Source organism: Ahaetulla prasina, chromosome 1 (genome assembly GCF_028640845.1).
Source record: "Ahaetulla prasina isolate Xishuangbanna chromosome 1, ASM2864084v1, whole genome shotgun sequence".
Lineage (NCBI taxonomy): Eukaryota > Metazoa > Chordata > Lepidosauria > Squamata > Colubridae > Ahaetulla > Ahaetulla prasina.
The window spans coordinates 173760262-173784561 of NC_080539.1; the positions used below are offsets into that span (position 1 = coordinate 173760262).

Here is a 24300-nt window from a genome sequence, read left to right on the forward strand (position 1 = left end):
CCATTTGGATGGCACTATTAAATTGATTAAATTGATCTTGGGAAATAATCTACTGAACAGCTTGCTGTGGAATAAGCATTTTTAAAATAGATATTTCAATGCCCATGATAAGCTGCTTGGGAAAGCTCCAATCTCATGCTCCATCCCTTCAATTGGGCACACAGAACTTAATGAGAACACAGGAGGATAATATTTTCCATACAGCAGACTAATTTAACGAGTTTCCATCACTTGTGAAACTGATACATTACACAGCCTTGTCATCCAACAGAAAAGAATAACAACAGGACTTAGAGTATCCTCATTGCTTCCCACAGCAACCTCTAGCAAACTCTGATGCCCACCTAATGATAGGATTGATCCAGGTATTGCTGAACCATCTCTTGGTCTCAATTACAGATCTCAAGCACTTGGTAGAGACCAACGTTATCTGAAAGTTATCTGACGGAAGGAGAAGGAGAAGAGGTCTACTCAGTTCTCCATCTTTCAATATCTTACCTAAGGTTTTCTGTCTTGCTCTCGCTTAGCCTATGATCAGCAGCCGTTTGATTCACTAATCAAATGGCTGCTGATCATAGGCTAAGCGAGAGCAAGACAGAAAACCTTAGGTAAGATATTCAACAGTGCATTTGTGAGAAGTCCAGACTAACTTGCTACAAAAAACAACAACAAAACAAAACAAAAAAAAACCCCAACCCAAACCAAAATGAATAACAATAAATGCAGAATAAAGAAAAGTTAGCCAATTCTCAATTCCAAGGAATTCCCCTTCCACCCACCAGTCTGACTCAGATACCTCCTTAAATTTCCCAAATCTTTATATTCTAGTGAGCTAGAGGGAGAATCAAAGCATCAACTGCTTTAGGCATTCCAAGGACCGCTGCGATGAGTAAAAAGTAAAATGTGTTGGCTCCTTTCCAAATCCTGGTTTAACAGACCAATGAACAATCGTTTCCCCGGTTTATTTGTTTTTTATTTACAAAACGCTAAGGGGACTTTCAAATGACAGCAATAAAGGATGAATCAATTGTGCACTGTTTTTATTTGTAACCCTGCTGCTGCTGCTGCTGAACTGCGAGAGCAACCTACCCTTCTGAAAAAGAGACGAAAGTCACTCACAGAAGCGAATTTCAAATAAATCTAAGCGGGGGGAGCCCAGCGAGCGTGTGATTTGGAAAGTAGGAATCCTTGGAGGCATATGGGACCGATCATGGGGCCGAGGGCGCTCTCGGGGGAAGTGGATGGACCGGGCGTCTCTCCTCTCCTCTCAGCCTTGCCTCGAGTTCCACAAAATCAAGAGAACTCGGCCGCGGATTAGAGGAACGGAGCTTTCTTTTTGCCTCCCTCCGGGGTTTTTTCCTCGGCTTCGAGAAAAGGAGGAATTCTCCAGGGTGCTGAATCAGTTCAGCGCGGCCAGGCTTGCCTCTGCTCCGCGCAAGCCTTTCTCCCTCTCTCCCTCTCTCTCCCCCCCCCTCTCCCTCCCCGCCCCAGCCAGCTGAAGAGGGCGTCCTGCTACGAGGCAGAAGGAGGATCGCACTCTCTCTTGCCTCCAAATGATTGGCAGCCCTGCGGCCTCACTTCGCTTTCTTTTTTTCGCCGTCGCGTTGTATTATAGATGAGGAGGAGCTGAAAAATGCAGATCTGGCATCACACGCACACACGCACACGCACCCATCGGAATAATTCCACGAGCAGCCAGCCCATCGGATTCCCCCTCTTCTCGAGGCTGTGAGATGCTAAAGCAGAGCACCGCTTAATTGGTTGTCTGCAGCCAGCCCGCTGACCGGTCCCCTTAGATAAGAGTATCCATATTATCCTTTGCTTAGCTTGATTCCTGTTATAGAGCCAACAAATATTGCCCTGCACTCCCTGTCCGAAAAAGCCATGAAGACAGGCACTGTTCCATGCTGCAAGACAGCTGGCCTCTTTTTACTGGGGTTTCTTCGCTTTGCTTCTGCATCTCAAAAGGCCATCTATACCAATCATTTTTTCGTTGAGTTTCACAAAGCGGGAGAAGCAGAAGCCAAGCAACTTGCTGCAGAATACGGCTTTAATGGGGTCAGGAAGGTAAGATCCCCAATTCTCCTCTCCTTCTTCTTTCCTTCCTTTCTCTCTCTTTCTCTCTCTCTTTCCCCAGACTATTTAGTTATGCATGATGTTTATGAATTTGTTCTGCAAAGTTGGCATTATCTGTGTCTGCCTTTTAGTAGTCAGGAAGAGGATTAGAGAAAAAGAGTTGTTTGAAACTCTTGTTAGACTAGGTTGGTTGTTCCTAATCTAAATGGCTCCTCCTAAATATTTTTAGCACAGTTTTCTTTTTCTTTTGCAGGAGAGTTGGCTATCTATGTCTGTGCTTGTAGCTACAACAGTTTAAAGAATGATTCATTCTTTGAAGCTCAGACTTTGACCATGTCCACTAAGTTAGGAGCAATTCAGAGATCCTCATGGATGATTCTTCTGTTTCTTTGACTTCTAAGGTTTAAAAAGTCAATGTGCAAAAACCACATGGCATGATATTTTAAATGCTTTGTTTTTGAACCACACTAATTAGAACTAAGATATCTTTTCTCTACTGATTAGTTTTGTGTCAGTGGATCCATACTGTATTGGTAGAACCCACCTATTCACCAGTCTTCTTCTCCATTTGCCTCAAGAAGGGGTCAGTTGCAATAGTCCTTATTGATGGCCAAAACGGTCTCTTAATTCAAGAATCTTTCCGAGCTTTCATTTGAGAATCTCATAACAAGTCTACCTTGAGTTTTTCTTTTGTTTCAAACAATTTCTGTTCTATAATCTCTTGGAAGTAGAGAACATGTGTCTGCAATAACTAATTAATGCTCCTTAACTGTAACCAAGTATCCATGCACACTAAAAATAGAGTGTGGGTAATGCAACATACCAAGTTTATACATGGAGTTGGGAAAGAAAAACCTATGGTGTCTAACAGCAGTGGGGTGATCGGAAGACAAGACAAGCTGCTTATGGTATCATTGCATATTAGTCACAAATGACTCCAACATGCTTTTAAAACCTTTCCTTTCTGTACCTGAGAATGAAAACAAGCAGTGACTTCATGTCAAGAAAGAAACGAATTCCATTTAATTAAACAACAATAATAGAATGTGTGGACTTACATAATGCTTCTACAGTATTGGTGAAGTCCTTATATATATAAAATACAAGAACCCAGCAAAGATGTACCTAGGATAAACCAATTTCATCATATTATTTTCCCCCACCCAGTGATTATGCAAGAAGGACCTGAAATAACTTCTACTGCAGGCAATGGGCTTCTCCCTGTTTACTTCCATAGGACTGAGCTCCCACAAGCTTGTCTGGAGAGTGGGAAATTGCAGAAAGAAAGAAAGAAAGAAAGAAAGAAAGAAAGAAAGAAAGAAAGAAAGAAAGAAAGGAGAATCCATAATGCCATAAAACCCAATAACCTCTAGTTTAATTCCATGACTGTCTGATAGATTTGTCGTTTCTGAAATGTTCTGTTTGAGGCAGAGATATTATGGCATTGCCAGAATTCTGGGGAAGAGTACTTATGGGCAAATATATATGTGTAACTGAAGCTTCTTTGGTAAAGAAGTTTAGTTCTTAATGCACTTTCTGCTTTATTCCCAGACACATTCTCCTCCACTCTTTTTTTTTCCTTCTTGATTTTGAGAAATGGCTTTTTGCTAGGTCTATTTTGTTCTTATTCCTTTCCATCACATAATCACTTCTTTTTTGCTCATCAGATGGGAAAAAAGTAGGATCAGGGCAGAAATGTTCATAAAAAGATACGTAGAGACGAATGAACATTTGGATGTTAAATGAGACCCAGATTATCCCTGTGCACATATAAAAAGGGTGTAACCTCAAAAGAATACTATTCCCCCCCATATGCCTTACTACAAGGATCTGTGTCTGAGTTCATTTCCTTCTATTGTTACTTAGCAGGAGCTTATCTAAGCATCATTTCCTCTTCATAGAAGGAATGAAACGAGACAGTTTATTTTTATATACAATTTAGGCTGCAAATTCCATGCAAAATAAGTTCTGCTAAAAGTTAATCCTGAGTAGATATATGCACGTTGTATATTAACCAACAAGGTTAAAAACAAACCAACCATCATCACCACTGCCAGAACTGGCTAGCAAACTCATCATGAAGCACTGTATGGCTGATCTTAGCAACACTTTTCTTATAACTGTTGGAATGCAATAGCAACCTTTTATAATTGCATAAGTTTTATTGAGCTGAGTGGCTCTTATCCTTAGTTGATGAGTTCACAATCAAAGGCCTACTTTCCTACTGTTCCAGCACATGAGTGACAGGAAAATTAAATGCTTAGCCTATATGGAAAGTATCTCAATAAGTGATGGGGGTTTTTTTCTTTCTTTCTTTCACCTTCCTTCCCCCTCATTTCATATCATATTTCAGGGAAGGAAAACAACCACTCCATTATTTATAAGACATATCGTTCATTCTCTATCGACTCCAGCTCTGCGCAAGATGAAATTCAAGATGAAGTCCTTGGTTTCTCCTTTCCATTAACAGCAACTCAGATGCTCTTCCTGAGCTGCCTTGCTCCCTGGGAACATTTCCACTAAGTTCTAACAGAGATTTCCATAGTCAATGTGACTAGGATCATTGTAGGGGAAATCATCCTGACAGGATGATTTCTCCTACAAGTACAAATTTAACTTAGTTATTTTGCTTTCTTTATACTCATCATCACCATGGGGAGTTTGAGGTGGAGAGCCAGCAGGAGGAATCTACCGTAGGCTATTTCCAAAATTGCCTGTAATTTACTGATTCTGTTTCTCATTTTACATTATGCTGATGTTAATGGGAATGGGCAAAGAATAGAGATGTTAGAGATACCTCAAAAATAAAAATAATAAATTCCTAGGAAAAAGGAGGATGGGAGTTAAATTTTGATTAATAATTCCTTCCAATAAAAGCTATGCTAGCTGAAAATTTGCAACTTTGATCTCAATTTTTTTTTCAAATTCATGCTTGTTTGGAAGTTTTTGAATGGCCTCCCATACAAGCAGCATTGGGTTGCTTCTAGCAGGGTTTGTTGTCAATGAAAGAATAATATGTGCCTACTTTTCCTTCTACATGCTAAAAACTACAGAGAACTAGTGTATTTTTTCTCCTGAAACTCTCCCATCCCACTACCATGTAACTATCCATTGTTAACATGAGAGACAAATTATTTTTAATAGTATTCACTCCTACATGGTTATTTGAGGGGACTTCTCATTATTTTAGAATAACTCTCCCTCATGAAAAATATATAATGCAAGCACAGACTTTACAACTCAAAACCTGTGGACCCACAGGAAAATGGTTACATAATTAATAATGCTTTTCTGTGTATGCATTCTCTGTCTGGGTTTCAGCTCATCTGAAAGAATAAGAGATAGATGATAGATATTTATTATAAAGGGGGTGGAATCATCAACATTAAAACAACACTGACAAACCCTTATGTGATGAAATTGGGGAACTCTTACGTTTAATGAGAAAATGAAGAACACAATAACAGAAACCAACAACAAAACATGAAATAGTTATAACACAAACTTATTCAAGTCCTTTAATCCATCACCAAATTAATTAATATCACTTTTACAGTTCCAAAGAGATGCCTTTTTCTTATAGGGAGCTGTTTCTGTAACTGCTTGTTGGACTAAATACCAATTTTCAGGATGGCAAATGCTATAGTTTTCAGAGCATCAAGAAGTATGGAGTACTTTCTGAGACATGTCATGGGCTACTCTTGAAAATCTTGGAAGAGGAGGGCAGGGCCAGGATAAAAAAACCCATTTGCTTGAATTTAATTGATTAATTAAATTAAGTTAATATATTTTTAAATGTAATACAAAAAAGATAGTTAAGTAATTGGAATTAATACAGTTGCTCCCATATATATATATAAATTAATCCCATATATATATATAATATATATAATCCCATATATATATATATATATATATATATATATATATATATATATATATATATATATATATATATATATATATATATATATATATATATATATATATATATAATTTTCCCATCTCTCACATTCAAAATTACAACACCCAGGCAATTTTTGGTAGGAATCTGAGGAAAGTGTGAGATTACTATAGACGTGAAGCTACAATTTGTATAAACCCCATTCCCCAAACCTATACGTGAACAAGAGTTTCTACAACATGATCCAGTGCTTGCTGGAATAGTGGAAGTCACAAAGGAAAAGTAGACAACCATATGCTATCCAGTACATTAACCTTACTTCTTCATCTTGATCACATGGTTGTTGGATAACCATCTGACTGAGATGGTGTAGGGTTTCCTGCCTGGGCAGGGGGTTGGACTAGAAGGCCTCCAAGGTCCCTTCCAACTCTGTTGTTATGTTATGTTATGTTACATTAGTGGGGCTTCACCCAGCTTCAGTTCCAGATTTGCCACTGTGAATTGGGACCTTAAAAAATATATCAGGGTTTGAAATTGTTACTGAGGCCAATGTATTCAACTTGCAAGCATCGCAATAAGCACATTGCTCCTTCGGACATTTCTTTCTATTGTACAGGAAAGAAAATATTGCTTTTTCCCCATAATAACCCCTCCCATAAACTTTGGTTCCTGGAATACATTTGTGTGCCTAAATGCTACTTCATTGAGAATGGTGTATTTCTGGATGAAACACTGTATAGTTAACTAGGGTGAAATCATACATCAACACATTTTATACCCCAAACCTTTCTAGAACAATTTGCAAGGCTCTGTAGTTATTCTCATGGAAACTAACCTCACAGTATGAGAATTCCTCCACGACATGCTTTCAGTAAGGAAGGGCAAAAATTATCAGCCAGGTATTCCCCCTGTCCCTCCATTCTAATTTTGCACAGCATTTGTCACTTTCAATAGCCAGATCTACCTGAGAGGCTTACACACTTTAAAAAAACTGATGAAAAGATGCTATAGTGCTTTAATCTCAGTGTAACAAAATAACAGAGTAATAGAGTTGGAAGGGACCTTCTCATCCAACTCCCTGTTCAGGCAGGAAACCCAATACCGTTTCCGACAAATGGTTATCCAATCTCTTCTTAAAAACCTCCAGTGTTTTAGCACCCACAACTCCTGGAGACAAGTCATTCCAGTGATTGATTGTTCTAACTGTCAGGAGTGAGGAGGATCCCAAGAGATCAGGTGAACCAAGAGTTCCTGTCAATGGAAAACCAGCTCCCACCAAGATCTTTAGCAACAGAGGGCATTCACAATGATTCCCCTGGAACAAGTGCTGTCTTGACACTCCATTATTCAACAGTGAAGTTGCATGCAACCATATTGACACAGAATCAGTCACAAGAAGTTCAAATGTGAAGGATCTTAAGCTGATCAGTAAATTTCACTGCCAATCAAAGCATTTGTGAAATTCTCCATTTTTCCTGAGATGAAAAAAAATGGGATGACTACTAGATGGCACCCAAAAAGTATCATTTTGCTATCACTTAATAGTAGTCATCTGGATTTCTATAGCCCTAATTTTACTGTTTATGCACATCAAACCAAGACAGGTTAACCCAGCAATTCTTAAATTCTTCAATCTGGCAATAATTTGAGAAGGATCAATGAATGTGGCACGCACACACACCTGTCCTTTTGATGAATGAAACTAATGGGCATAGGATTGATCAATATTTAAATATACCACTTTTTATAAATACAGTTTATCCTACGCAAGACAATTCTTCAGCTTTTGCACTTCAGCACGGTCTCCTGCAAGCTTGTGCAGGTATAATGGGAATCCAACCCTGCAGGTTTGGACTTAAAGTATTCCAAATTGACCTACCAACTGCCAAAAGTTGGGAAGACATTCTACTACATTTTCTTTTGTGCACCTGAAAAATGCACCTGAAAAACCTCTTCATTCCTTCCTCCCTTCCTCCCTCCCTGTAGATTTTGTTTTTTAAAAAAAAAATATTGCAGGTATGTCTGATGCTGGGAAAATGTTTTGGCTCCTTTATGTCAAAAAGGATGAGATGTGAAACATCTGAGAAAGATGAATCTTATTCACACACAACCACACACAAAACCACAAAGGCAATATAATAAGAAATAATTATTTAGCATGATTCACTCGGTTCTAATTAAAAAAAATGGAGAGGGAATACTTGCAAACATTTTAGCTGCAAAATAATTTTTTGCTAATTGCTAAAAGAATCTCAGTTGTTAAAACAGATTGCAATGTGCTAAGATGCTTGCCTTCTTCCAACATACACGGTAAGCTACCAGTGTTATATATTTGGATATGTATTTTTAGATATGCCAAATCACCCCAAAAGCCTTATAGTATCAGGAGTGCCATCAGGGGTAAGACCAAGGCAGAAATCTATAGCCCAACTCAGAAGAATGACCAGGTAGGTTAGCAAGCATAAATCTTAGCTCATTTTCAGATTGGTAAAACAGTATGCTACATGTTCATGCTAAAATAATCCCCTCTGTGCATTGCCTAATTGCATTATTATTTGATGTGCTGCATTTTGAACATGAATCAAGGATCTTTGGGAATAACCTGCTATTGAAAAGATTTGGGACTCTGCTTATTTAACATCAAGCTTTTAGGCTGCATGCCCAGGAATAAAAATGAGAATACTTGAAAAGCAAGATACATCTTGTCTGGGATCCCTTTCCTACTACAGAATAATTAGACGCTTTTGGAAACTGTTCTTGCTCTTAGATATACTTCCACACATCCACTGTTTGCTCCTCAGCAACTGATAATGAGATGTATGTTGTCCTAGAACATAACAAATCCATTTAGTCATCATGGCTTATAACCACCTATGATCACGTTCTTCTTTGGGTTGATCTCCTCTCCTCCTGCACTTTAAAGCCATGTAAGCCATTGAACATCACAGCATCTTGTGGCAGAGTGTTCCATGAATCGATGTAAGCTGCATGAAGATGACCTTCCATTTTGTCCACCCTGAAATTCTTCTCAGTTTAGGAACAGTGCTTGACAGGGATTGTTACAAACTTAAATTTATGTTTGGAGGGAATTATAAATGGTAAATTGTGACCTTGCGCTGTTTTCCTCAGCCTGCTGCCCTCTAGTTCATAAACAGGAGGCAGCTATTGTCCATCTGTCCTGCTTGCAAGTTTTTTATAAGTATCTTATTACTCACTATTGGAACCAAATACTCCAATAGTTGAACTTTTGGATGCCTGCTCAACATTTTTCTTATAGGTATGTCTAAGATGTAGGAGTGCACTTCTGTAAAAACTCTGCCTACCAGGGAGATTCTATTTAGTTTTGGTCATTTCTTCACAGAATAGAAATGCACAATTATTTAGCGTGTATTTCATTTTTATAGATTATATTCACTTGTAAGCAATTTGATTATTTGAATATTTATGATGGTTGGTAGATGAAATACTTGGTGCTTTGCCCTTAAGAAATGAGTTGAGAATCTTTCTTCTCACCTTTCTCCTTCACCTTTCTTTAGGTCTGTCACTTTAAAACAACAAAACAAATAGAAAAATAATAAGGGATGGATGGATAGATGGATGGATGGAGGAAGGATAGATGGATATAGAAAAGTACTATTCAAAGATCAATGATTCCTGCAGGAAAATTAATTAAAAGGATCTGTTTGTTTTACACAATTGATGTAATAAAGGAATAGTAGTTTATCAGCATGCACAAGATTAACCTCAATTTATATGAGCAATAAACGGCTGTCATTTATTAATTGGTATTAACTACCAGTCTGTTCCTTTCTTTGATAGAGGCACGTGTGGGCAATGTTTTGTTGCTAAACTTTGCCCTTATTCTGAACTGGGAGACCTCAGTTATTTATATCAGACGGAGGACACGCTCTTCCTCTTTTTTTAATCCATGACTTCTACTATATCCCTGTAAATTAGTCACAAGTACAAATTACAGTTTCAGATATACCTTGTTTTAGGTTATAGATGTTAATTCCATTATATTTATTTTTTAATTTATGGTAGTTAAAAGAGCAACACGGAATAACATGGTCTCCTTACTCTTATATGCCCATTACTGGAAGGACAAATTGGATATGGGGTGGAAATAATAAAGACCATACACTAGTACCAACCTTGCATTTTTAAATCTTTCACAAATGTAGTTTCTACAAAAAGTAACAGATCAGCAACAATTGGCAACCAGCAATGAAATACTCCTTTTAAACAGATGCAACTCTGATTTTCACAGTGAAGCTGCCCTATGCTTTATTGAAACCTAGTTACATGATGATATTGATGACAACAGCATGAAAATTCCAGGGTTTCAGATACATAGAGCAGACAAAATTGCAGAATCATCAGGTAAAAAGAAGGGAAGAGGCTTATGCTTATATATCAACAACAGCAGATCTCAGATACAACTATAATATATAAATTCTGTGATGAAAACTTAGAGTCTTTACTTATCAACTGTAAAACATTTTACTGTCCATGCGAGTTCTCCTCATTTCTATTAATTGCTATTTATGTCCCCCCACAAGCCTGTGTAAACAAGGCATTATGAACTCTAGTTGACCAGATTATGGAGGCTGAAGCCAAATACCCCGATTATGGGAGATCTAAACAAAGCAAACTTAAGGAAAGAACTACCAAAACACTTTCAGCATGTCAATTGTCCCACTAGAGGCAAGAATACTTTAGACCATTGCTTACACAACACTAAAAGATGCTTATTGGTCCTTACCACGAGCAGCTGTGGGACATTCTGATCATTGCATGATTCACCTTGTACCTTGTTAGACCAGTTGCTCTAACATCTGTAGTTTTGAAAGGCTAGCGCTGTCTCACTTGAAAACTATCACGGACCCACGTGATAGTAATTTGCAATTTGCAAATTGATAGCAATTTGCATACAAGCAAATAGATCAACAGATGATGCTGTTAATGTGGCTCTGCACTACATCCTACAACATCTTGAATCTCCAAAGACCTATGCAAAGACCTATGCAAAGACCTATTCCTAACAAACAGGAAGCAGCAGGTGAAGCTAAGCAAGATCACATCAAATACCTGTACAATTAGCACAGGGGCCCCCCAAGGCTGTGTGCTCTCCCCACTTCTCTTCTCTCTGTATACCAATGACTGCATCTCCAATGATCCATCAGTTAAGCTACTGAAGTTCGCAGATGACACAACAGTGATTGGTCTCATTCGAGACGATGACGAATCCGCATATAGACGAGAGGTCAAATGACTAGCCTTGTGGTGCAACCAAAACAATCTGGAACTGAACACACTCAAAACCGTAGAAATGGTGGTAGACTTTAGGAAAAACCCTTCCATACTTCCACCTCTCACAATACTTGACAACACAGTATCAACAGTAGAAACCTTCAAATTTCTGGGTTCTATCATATCGCAAGATCTCAAATGGACAGCTAACATCAAAAACATCATTAAAACACCTGGATGAAGCCGTCTATCTAGACCCGTTCCAGTCCGGCTTCCGACCCGGATACAGCACGGAGACAGCTTTGGTCGCGTTGGTGGATGATCTCTGGAGGGCCAGGGACAGGGGTTATTCCTCTGCCCTGGTCCTATTAGACCTCTCAGCGGCTTTTGATACCATCGACCATGGTATCTTGCTGCGCCGGTTGGGGGGATTGGGAGTGGGAGGCACCGTGTATCAGTGGTTCTCCTCCTATCTCTCCAACCGGTCGCAGACGGTGTTGACAGGGGGGCAGAGGTCGACCGCAAGGTGCCTCACTTGTGGGGTGCCGCAGGGGTCGATCCTCTCGCCCCTTCTGTTCAACATCTATATGAAGCCGTTGGGTGAGATCATCAGTGGCTTCGGGGTGAGATACCAGCGGTACGCTGATGACACCCAGCTGTACTTTTCCACCCCGGGCCACCCCAATGAAGTTGTTGAAGTGCTGTCCCGGTGTTTGGAAGCCGTACGGGTCTGGATGGGGAGAAACAGGCTCAAGCTTAATCCCTCCAAGACGGAGTGGCTGTGGATGCCGGCATCCCGATTCAGTCAGCTGCAGCCGCAGCTGACTGTTGGAGGCGAGTTATTGGCCCCAAAGGATAGGGTGCGCAACTTAGGTGTCCTCCTGGATGAACGGCTGTCGTTTGAAGATCATTTGACGGCCGTTTCCAGGAGGGCCTTCTACCAGGTTCACCTGGTTCGGCAGTTGCGCCCCTTCCTTGATCGGGATGCCTTGTGCACAGTCACTCATGCGCTCGTTACCTCTCGCTTGGATTATTGTAATGCTCTTTACATGGGGCTCCCCCTGAGGTGCACTCGGAGGCTTCAGTTAGTCCAGAATGCAGCTGCGCGGGTGATAGAGGGAGCTTCGTGAAGCTCCCATGTAACACCGCTCCTGCGCAGACTGCACTGGCTACCTGTGGCCTTTCGGGTGCACTTTAAGGTTTTGGTTACGACCTTTAAAGCGCTCCATGGCTTAGGGCCTGGGTACTTACGGGACCGCCTGCTGTTACCACATGCCTCCCACCGACCCGTACGCTCTCACAGAGAGGGACTTCTCAGGGTGCCGTCCGCCAAGCAATGTCGGCTGGCGGCCCCCAGGGGAAGGTCCTTCTCTGTGGGGGCTCCCACACTCTGGAACGAGCTTCCCCCGGGTTTACGCCAAATACCTGACCTTCGGACCTTTTGCCGCGAACTGAAGACATATCTCTTCATTCGCGCGGGGCTGGCTTAAATTTTATTGATTTTAAATTTTCTACTACTAATTTTTAAATGGGGTTTTAGTTTTTATATATTTTAAAGTTTTAGGCCAATTATAATAAGTTTTTTAATTTGCATTTTAAATTGTATATTGTATTGTCTGTTTTTACTTTTGCCTGTACACCGCCCTGAGTCCTTCGGGAGAAGGGCGGTATAAAAATCAAATAAATTAATAATAATAATAATAATAATAATAATAATAATAATAAAAAAAAGGACAACAAAGAATGTTCTTTCTGCACCAACTCAGTAAGCTCAAACTGCCCAAGGAGCTGCTGATCCAATTCTACAGAGGAATTATTGAGTCTGTCATTTGCACCTCTATAACTGTCTGGTTCGGTTCTGCAACCCAACAAGAAAAACACAGACTTCAGAGGATAATTAGAACTGCAGAAAAAATAATTGCTACCAACTTGCCTTCCATTGAGGACCTGTATACTGCACGAATCAAGAAGAGGGCCGTGAAAATATTTGCAGATCCCTCGCATCCTGGACATAAACTGTTTCAACTCCTACCCTCAAAACGACGCTATAGAGCACTGCACACCAGAACAACTAGACACAAGAACAGTTTTTTCCCGAAGGCCATCACTCTGCTAAACAAATAATTCCCTCAACACTGTCAGACTATTTACTGAATCTGCACTACTATTAATCGTTTCATAGTTCCCATCACCAATCTCTTTCCACTTATGACTGTATGACTATAACTTTGTTGCTGGCAATCCTTATGATTTATATTGATATATTGATCATCAATTGTGTTGTAAATGTTGTACCTTGATGAACGTATCTTTTCTTTTATGTACACTGAGAGCATATGCACCAAGACAAATTCCTTGTGTGTCCAATCACACTTGGCCAATAAAAAATTCTATTCTATTCTATTCTAAAGGTCCTTTTTGTAGACTTTAGCTCAGCATTCAACACCATCATTCCAGACATTTTTCTAACTAAGCTAAACCAGGTAGTGGTAGCTGAACACACTTGTAAATGGATCATAAGCTTCCTAACAGACAGGAAGCAGCAGGTGAAGCTAAGCAGAATCACATCAGATACCTGTACAATTAGCACAGGAGCCCCACAAGGCTGTGTGCTCTCTCCACTTTTCTTCTCTCTCTATACCAATGACTGCATCTCAAACAATCCATCTGTTGAACTACTGAAGTTTGCAGATGACACAACAGTGATTGATCTCATTTGAGACAATGATGAATCCCATACCGACGGGAGGTTGAACAATTAGCCTTTTGGTGCAACCAGAACAATCTGGAACTGAACACACTCAAAACTGTAAAAATGGTGGTGGAGTTTAGGAGAAACCCTCCCATATTACCACCTCTTACAATACTAGACAACACAGTATCAACAGTAGAGACCTTCAAATTTCTAGGTTCTACCATATCTCACAATCTAAAATGGACACCCAACATCAAAAACGTCATCAAAAAAGCACAACAAAGAATCTTCTTTCTGTGCCAACTCAGAAAGCTCAAACTGCCCAAGGAGCTGCTGATACTGTTCTATAGAGGAACTATTGAGTCTATCATCTGCACCTCTGTAACAATCTAGTTTGGTTCTGCAACCGAACAAGACAGATAAAGACTTCAAAGAATAATTAGAACTGCAGAAAAAACAATTACTACCAACCTGCCTTCCATTGAGGACCTGTATACTGCACGAATCAAGAAGAGGGCTGTGAAAATATTTACAGACCCCTCACATCCTGGACATAAACTGTTTCAACTCCTACCCTCAAAATGACGCTATAGAGCACTGCACACCAGAACAACTAGACACAAGAACAGTTTTTTCTCGAACTCCATCACTCTGCTAAACAAATAATTCCCTCAGCACTGTCAAACTAGTTATTAAGTCTGCATTACTATTAATCTTCTCATCATTCTTATCACCCATCTCCTCCCACTTATGACTGTATGATTGTAACCTTGTTGCTGGTATCCGTAAGATTCATATCGACTTTTTCCCTATGACTATCATTAAGTGTTGTACCTTATGTTTCTTGACAAATGTATCTTTTCTTTTTATGTACACTGAGAGCATATGCACCAAGACAAATTCCTTGTGTGTCCAATCATACTTGGCCAATAAAGAATAAAGAATTCTATCTATCTATCAATTCTGGGCGATGCCATCTCCCCTTCCTTTAACAATATAGTTGAAATGATTCTCTTGCATTGACCCCTGATCTACACCAATCTTGGAACTGGTTTAAATGTGTTGCCTCTTTCCTGAAACTTCCTGGTCCTTTAGAAAGGAAATTGGTTTAGAAATGAATAAGGGAAATGAAAAAGGAATGCTGTTTCCTGTGAGAAGGAACCATGCTGAGCATTGGCTATTACAAAACCTCCAATATCTCATTACACAATGCATGTCATAAAAGGCACAGAGGACATATAGGAAGCCAGAGAAGTACTTATAGCATCTTTCTAAGAAAAAAGAGAGAAAAAAGAAGAGATGGTATTCTGCTAGAACTTTTGCTAGTGATTAAAACAGATAATGTGCTTATCAAGAGATATGTTTCAGAAGTTACACCAGATAAGCGACTGTTTAATAAATGCACTGAAGTGAAATTACAGACATCAAACTATGTTACTACTTCTCTTTCTAAATAAATAATAAATATCTTATGCTTTTCATGGACAAGAACTCTATCCAGGGTCACTTAAAGCCAGCAGCACTACAGAATCTCTCCAATTGCATGCCTTTCATTGTATCTTGATCTGCAAGGGCTCAGAAATGGATCAGGTTTGTTGCCATGATATGAAAAGTATCATACACGATTTTGCTTTTCAGACCGTTAGTTATGCGGTCTCTGAACAGAACAGATTGTATTCTCTTTCTGTCTCTATGAAAGTCTCTATGCAAATATGCTTGGAGAGTCCTACTACAATTTTGGGAAGAGGTGGGGAGATAGAATTGTTGTTGATATTAGTCTGAGCTTTCCTGGTTAATCATATTCACTGGAATCCATTTCAGGCCAACAAGACTCAGCTTCCAGAAGAGTGATTTAGAGCAGGGGTCTCCAACCTTGGCAGCTTTAAGACTTGTGGACTTCAACTCCCAGAATACCTCAGCAAAGCTGGCTGAGGAATTCTGGGAGTTGAAGTTCACAAGTCTTAAAGTTGTCAAGGTTGGAGACCCTGATTTAGAGAATTTACTTCCTCCTCATGCTCTCAGTTCATGCACAACTCCATAAAATAGCCTTCTGTTTATGTTTCCTTGATTCTGATCTATGCCTTGCATCTAATTCATCCAATAAAAAGAAATGGTTTCTAAGCACTGCAGCAGTTTCTGCACCAAGCTTGATATCCCCCATCGTTTCTTCAAATGTATTGACAGTCAGAAGTTCCAAGGAATTCTAAATGTTGTAGAATTGCAATGAAAAAAATATCAGATTATTGCATCAGTAACAAAGGGCTTAGCACCATCTTAGAAACAAACAGGTAGATGACATGAGTGATTGTAGGCCCACCTGACTTCTTTTATAGAAGAGGGCTGATCAACCATAGTATATCATTACAGCTTCAGTTATCTGAAGTGCAAGGAGATTGGTGGTTACTTTCCCTGAAATTTATCAAACTGAAACAAAGGGAATCTAGTTGTGTATTATTTAATATGCTTTGAATTATTTACTGGAAGCTTACTGGCAGAAAGGCTGTATGAGTTATATTATAAAGAATCTGTGCTGAAGGTTAATGATTTGTGCTTTGTACTTTTCTCAAATTTGGAGATGTAAGTTTTGAGTGAAGAACGTATGTTAATGTATGGTTTAATATCAATAGGAGATAGGGAAATTGACTGCTTTCTCCATTGATATTCCTTGCTGGAATTTGAAAGTCCAGTTTGCCTATTTTTATGGTTTAGTTAAATGCTATCCTGATGCTTCTGGTGTTTTCATGCTCAAAGTAGCTGAGTACTTATTTTTCTTTTTTCTTGGTGGGGTTTCTGATTGCTTTGTGTTGTCACGAGTGTTGGAAAATGTAGGTGCTAGAGGTTTATTTTATATTATTCCACATCTTTCAATCACTCTGAAGATCCTTGGCTGCTCATATTTACCAATTTGTAAGAACTTCATGGGGAAAAAGTTCTTTTTGGCAACTTTATTGATTTAGATGTAGAAAATGGAGCCTCAATTTGCTTATTCCCCTTACAGCTAGATTCCTTAGAAAGAGAATCCAGATAGTGGTAGGAACGTTTTTCCTGACCTGTTGAAGGGCCTAAAAGTTAGCAACTCAAAAGAACAGTAAGTCAAATAAAACCATCAGCATTCCCTTAGTAAGTGAGTTTATTTTTCTGGTCCAGAATGCTAAGAGGTGAACAGAACAGCAATCTTATCAAAAAGGACTCATTTCTTGAACAGTCCTTATCACACTCCAGATGAGACAAAAATTTGGTTTTTTTTTTGATTGCCAAGGAAGGCAGTGTTTCTCCATGAATGCGTGAAAATCAACAATTTGTAGCTGAGAGATAAATATCCCAAGTGGTCTCAATTCTAAGTGCCTTTGAAGCTTACTGGGATGCATCAAGCCAAAAAAAAGAAAGAAAGAAAAAAAAGCAGTGTTCATTTATTTTATTTTTTTTGTTTGAGAATAGTGAGTACAGCACCTGTTTCTGGAGTTACATTTGCTTTAGTTAGCTAAATAATTAACCATATTCTGTGTACAGCACAGCTGGTGTTGAGCCATGAGGTGGGAGAATATCATGGTTGGCATTTATTTATTTATTTGTTCTTGAGAACCATATGCTGCTCTTGCTAAATTGGTTTCTTCATTAGAGTCTTCTTTTGTATCAGTATGTTTGTTTTCTTCTCTCTCTCTCAGGCAGAGTTCACTCATTCTCCTAGAATGGAGTAAATATTTTTTTTAAAAAAATCCATGCCTCCCCCATTAGTTTTGACTTTTAAGCAGGACTAAAATTTTTGATTCTTCAAAACAGGTTTAGGCATCAGAGAATATAGAATATAGGCCTCTTAGAAGCTTATCTCGTGTATTTAACCTCCCAGAATCAAGAAAAGAGAAAATAAAAGTGTAGAAAAATTGCCACTGGTAATCAGTGATTGTTACTGACTTTTAATGTCATGATTCAGATGAGATGAAGAGCATCCAAAAACATCACTGGGATGCTGGGTATGTATCATGGGCAACAATTGCCCTCTTCTGCTCTGGAAGTAGAATAGAATAGAATAGAATAGAATAGAATAGAATAGAATAGAATAGAATAGAATAGAATAGAATAGAATAGAATAGAATTTTTTATTGGCCAAGTGTGTTTGGACACACAAGGAATTTGTCTTGGTGCATATGCTCTCAGTGTACATAAAAGAAAAGATACCTTCATCAAGGTACAACATTTACAACACAAATGATGGTCAATAAGGATAAGTAGGAAGCAGGATGTTAATCAATTTAAGAAGAGGGCATGTATTGTGTCCTATTTTAGGGAAATGAGTCTATGTTTGAAGATGTTCTCCATTTGAAGTCCACCCAGTCTTAAAGAAAAAGGATTAGTTGAGCAGAATCAGGGAAATCAAGTTGCCTATCAGCATCTGACAACAACCTGAGCAAAGAACAGGTCATAACATTCCTTATTCTGGCAAAATGACTTGCATTGAAATGTAAAATATGTCCATCATTTCTATATATTCTCAGCTGAAAACGGAGGTGAATATGAATATCTGAAACATGTCTCTGTTCCCTTTTTTCCTCCTTTAGGGAATATATTTCCTCTGGTTTTGGTGTTGGGTAGGTGGCCCTTTTATTAAAATATAATTTTATTAAATTTCAAAAACACAAATAAAAAATAAATGAACAAAAAGAAAGAGAATTGAAAACAAATAAAGGTCAAACAAAAACCAAGATACAGGTGTTATAAGAAAAAGGAAAGTAGAAAATGAATGACTTTTGACTTCCTTTGATACAGACATAAAAATACATCCAACTCTAAAATTAACAATAGCCTACTTTATTTCTATAATGACATATAATTCTAATCATCAAATCCCCAAATCAAAGTTTCATTTCTCTCCACTCCTTGCAAAAAGTCCAAAAGTGGCTTTCAAGTAGAATAAAATTGGTCAAAGTATTTTCTTTAATCAGAGTTATCAATTTTGCCATCTCTGACAATTCCATCAATTTAAACCTCTATTCTTTTATTGCACGTCCTTCCACCTTTGTGCACATAAATAGTGCACATATACTATTATATAAAACAGTGTTTTGGGGTGGCCTGGTGACCTTTCCAAAATGATAAACACAGAGATACATGTGTTCATCCCATTTATGTTGTTCCCTCTTTATCTGAAATGTAACTGATAGCATCGAATACAATAATTGGCACAAGTTATAGTTTAATCAAAACCTTGGTATATATTTCAATTAGATTGCATTCTGTTTTTTGGCTTTACCAGCAATGCTATTGTCATTTCTTTTCCCCCCCTCACTTTGAAAAGGAGAGAAAGGAAGAGAAGGAGAAGGATTGCCCACTTTGATCAGTTATTTATATACTTCATTCTAAATATTTTACATTGGACATCAACAGATTTCATATCAATCCAGCCATCTATCTGTCACACTTCCCTTTTGCCTTCTCCCTAGCCAATATCTCTTTGCAGTCTTCATTTTCTGTACTTCTTCAAAAGCTATGGATAGAATTCCCTTTTGTCTTAATAACCATGACATAGCTGCTGTTAATTTATCTGCTAGTTGTTGTGCCCTTATTCGTTGGCTTATTACATTTTTATCCAAAGATCACAGGAGGGAATGTAAGGTTCAACTCTCATTTTCCTTTACCTCACAACATCTTTGTGAGGTGATTTGGTCAAAAGATCATGACTGATCTGCATTCATCCTGGGAACTCCATGACCAAGGGTTTTTTTTAAAAAAATCTGAGCTTTGCAGTACTTGTTAAACAATCTGTTAAACAATAACACTGAGAAACACAACATTCCTAAATGTTTTAAAATAAATTATCGGCCTATCATTTCTGACTTTTTGTGGTTGGTTAGTATAAGGTGTGATGGTGAAAATACTGTAATATATGATGTTTGCTAGGCCCCAACCACTGTTTGCTCTTGCTGATGTCATCTTTCAGAAATGCCAACACTCTTAACACCTGTTGAGTAACTTGCTTATGAAAACTATCAGTGGTATAAAAAAGGTGGTGATATATATAAAATCTAAATGTCTTCACTTGAAATAAGACTCCATATGTTTTGCCTTTTTATGAGTAATTAAAATGTATCATAAAGCATCATTCACTTCAAAGTGCCTTTCAGGATTTTGGTGTAAATCATACGACTATCAGCCCTGAAAACCTTAAACTTGAAATAAACAGTTCCTGTTTGATTGACATAACTAATTGAGCCATTAACCACCAATTTCTAAAATGCACATTTTAATTAGATTTTAATGGCTGCCTTCCTTAAGAAAGAGTAATCAATGCCACTGAAACTGGAACAATTTAGACTTTCAGATCATTCTTCATGAATCTTTGGGTGGATGTTCAGGAACATTTTTCAAGCTGTAAACAGGATCAGACAATTTGAACCATTTGCATGCCAAGAAGGATGGTGCCAAACCATTCGAAAATCAAGTGGGAGAAAGGTTGGCCAGATAGCTAAACCTGTGCCCTCCCTTTGTGAAAAATCTGTAGACAAAAAGTGAACCAATTCTGAAAGAACTGGCAAAGCCTGCATTTTCTAGTTTTCTTTGCCCAAACCACTGAACCTGGCTTTTGGTCTGCTTGAAAATATGGCCAGCTTAGCTATTTTAGAAGGGAAACAGGAGATTGGATTCCGAAGTGTCCACCTGGAGAAGGGATCAAAAAAATCAAGATAGCGGTTGCAACTTCGTGACTTAAGCCCTGCCCCCTTTTTAATGTGTGGCACACGCTCAACACAAGTAGAAAAGGGATGGGGCCTTAATTCCACTTTTCTCACCACCTAATTGAATTTTTTAACTCCTCCTCATGAATGTTCCTGACTGGATTTCATTTTTTTCCCCTTTCCTGTTCATTAGTTAATTGGTTTGATGATCTCTGATCATCTGATGTGGACTATTTCCTAGCAGCTGCAGTCTATCTGGGTATAGTTTTCACTTTAATATAATTTTAAAAGTTGGGATATTACACTATTGCAAGAACAATATACTGTATGTATTGTATTTTTAATATGACTCCATGTTATTTGTCCACATATTCATTTGTCTTATATAACTATGAGCGATTTATTTTTAAATTTATACATTGCCCAGCTCCCAGAGACCCTGCTCAATTCACAACATACAAACAAAGGAAAAATAACTAAAAAAATAATATTACGATAGAGTGATTAAGCTATACATTGAGTGTCCTCCCAATTTTTCTCCTTTGTATTCATAAAGACATTCATTAAGCCTGTTTGTTGGATTTAACACATCGCTAAAGACAGACATAAGTTTATTTTTAAACACTTCTAGTTTAAATCACAAGATATTTAACAGTTTTCAGAGACGTGGCTTCCTAATAGTTTGTGGAAAGAAATAACAAGAGTCTTTTGTCATCTTAAAAGGCATCAACTATATTGCAGATACTGCATAAGCTTTCTTGGATCAGAGTGACTACAACTGAGGCATGAAGTATTATCCTGTTTAAGGCGTATCGATACACTCTTGCTATTATGATACAGAACCAAGCATGACATGAAATAAGGTCTAGACAGTGATAATTATATAAAGAAAGCAGCCACTTACACAACAGTGGCTGACAATGTCAAACGCAGCCTTGCATTGGTGTCGTGATAACTGGAGGGTCTTGATAAAGAATGGAAACATGAGAAAGACCTCTGTGGCTTTTCAGAGGTACCCGAAAGGATATGCCAATGCGTTATTTAAAACTAATCCTTTCATACAGTACAATGCAACCACATTAATCCCTGCTTCCCACATTTCTCGTTGTGTAAAAAAGGATCAGGAGTATTTCATTAGGAGGTAGGCAAGTAGGTCACCGTCCTTTTCATTGTCGTGATTTGGAAGAAGATTGCAGAATAACACTGATAAAAATGGAGAGGAGCAGCTAAGCAGGTAGATGTGAATTAATCTGAACAAGAAAGTGCATCGAGATATTCAGCATAGACGAAACTGTTCTTCCAGAGCTGTCTCATGGAAGAATACACATGCTTTCACTCTTAACTCTTATCCGCCTATCTAAAAGATGTGCGTCAGCAGTGTGGGTCCAACAACCCATCTTTTACTCTTTGAAATGCCAAGAGAGACTAGCCTTAGAAAAGATTCGTTCATCTCTCTATATATATATTTGTCCACAAAAAATGCAAAGCCAGACCTAATTTTGTTTTAATTCTGTTTTTAATTCTTCGCTGATCAGATCATAAAACTGAGATGGCAGCCATGCAAATTAAGAAAGACACAAACAGATGTAACATAAATACCGGCTTAGATCCAAAGTTACTTATCTGCCTGTAGACAATTTTTCAGTCAAATATCTTACAGGATCACATTTCCTTGACTTTGATCTGAACAAAAGCCAAGTTTAAAAATGAACAGAACAGAATACAATGTGTTGGAAGGGACCTTGGACCTTCTAGTCCAATCCCCTGCTGAGACAGGAAACCCTATACCATTTCAGACAAATGGTTGGCCAATCTCTTCTTAAAAACCTCCAGTGTTGGAGCATTCACAACGTCTGAAGGCAAGTTGTTCCACTGATTAATTGTTCTAACTGTCAGGAAATTTCTCCTTGGTTCTAGGTTGGTTCTCTCTTTGATTAGTTTCCATCCATTGATTCTTTTTCCTGCTCTCAAGTGCTTCAGAGAATAGCTTGACTCCCTCTTCTTTGTGGCAACCCTTGTGATATTGGAACACTGAAATCTGGTATATTCCAAGGATAACTAATTATTTCCCATTAAGACAGCAAAATAAATGATAAATACTCTTGTAATTATGAGAAGTATCATGAATAACCCTTTACTTCCCCAAAGTGTAACAATTCCAGTGATGCTCTACCTGGGTTTGGTGCTTTTGGAAGAAGATAATTTGAGGCTTATGACACTACTATTATATCTAGGTTTACACCTAAATGTGGATTTTTGAATACAGGCAGCTCTACTGAGAGAATCCTAGTTGCCTCTGGGAAACTGAAGTAAAAATATGCACAAGTATAATCCCCCCACCTACTTCCCTTCCTTTTGTCTTTTCTCATCCCAAAGTACTTTCCTCCCCTACTTCATAAAATCACAAATCATCCCTAATTTGGTGGGGAGAGCAACCAGACCACGTTGAGTCTTCCTCAACGTTTACTTTTAAGTCCTTCTCAATAAATGTAGTTGCCGTGAAGTAATTTTTGACTTGTTAAGGACTTTAAATCTTCCTTCCAATACTTACCCCCATCAAATCAGGAAACAAAGAAGCCGAGGAACCTAGCCTGAAGCAGAATTGTCTCACCAGCAATTTGATCTCATTATTTCTGACACGTAGCATGTCTGTAAACACTCAATGTCATCTTTTTTGAGAAGCAAGACTAGCTACTGTTCATTATGGGTTGTGTTCCACAAGCGTGAAGGTTACAACATGCAGACCTGCCCAGCAATTCTGTAGAGTATTTCAGTGGTATGGACCATTTAATCACTATAGATTGTTTTCACAATTTCTGGAGAAGTGCTCTGTAAGTAAAATTCAGGAACAAAAAAATACTCAGCCAAACAAAAACAAGATAGAGCTTTCTGCAGCCTAAAAATATCCCTTCCCTCCTTACTTTCCTTCTTATTGCATAAATCTACTTTCTTGAAACATGTGCCCAACCCACTATACTAAAGTTAGCCCATGAATTCTTGCTTGTTTGTTCAAAAGTCATGCTGCTTGGTATTTTGGGAGTCAAAGTTTAGAGAGGGTGAGATTGGGCAAGAGGAGGCAGCTGGCATCAAATTTTATAGACTAAAATCCTGTAGATCAGATGCATGGACTTCATTCCAAGACAGAATACACATAACTAGTGCCTCCCAGTTAAATATCAAGAGCTTTCTTCAGAATGCCAGCAGTACAGAAAATACGATGGGTTATTTCTCTGACCTTTCATTATGTAATGTCCCTGCATGTGCTTGTCAGGAAGGAAGGAACCTTAAGAAATAATTTGAAGGTCCAGTTTTCAAAGGCATCTTGCTGGGTGTGATAAGTGGAATGAAAAAAATAATAATTCAGATGGGTGCCAAAGCAGACCTTTCTCTACTGGAGTGTCTTACATGAGCTACCGCTCAAGATTCACATATAATTCATTTTTAACAAATACAGTAGAGGAATATATAAACCACCAATGGTACAGGAATATTTATCTGCAACACATTTATAGTCTATAAATCATAGTTGTCCAACTTTTTGGCTTGCTTGGGACACATGGAGTGAAGAGAAATTGTCTTGGGCCACATATTTATATTCATTAACTATATTATATATTTTATAACAAACTCCTTTTGTTTTTTATACCTTTTATTATCTTGTGGGGCTGGTTTACTAGCTGCCCAGAACCACATGCAGCTTTGGC

The 24300-nt window shown here is 38.4% G+C and overlaps 1 protein-coding gene across 2 annotated transcripts in view; it reads left to right on the plus strand.

Annotated features, from left to right (window-relative positions):
* The first annotated feature begins 1578 nt into the window (after positions 1–1578).
* The window catches only part of PCSK2 (proprotein convertase subtilisin/kexin type 2), a 137561-nt gene continuing 114839 nt past the window's right edge, over positions 1579–24300 (plus strand). For both annotated transcript variants that reach the window (XM_058181983.1, XM_058181991.1), the window contains exon 1: positions 1579–2067. In XM_058181983.1, coding sequence (XP_058037966.1) covers positions 1885–2067 — 183 coding nt within the window. In that variant the 5' untranslated portion in view covers positions 1579–1884. The remainder of the gene's footprint in view (positions 2068–24300) is intronic.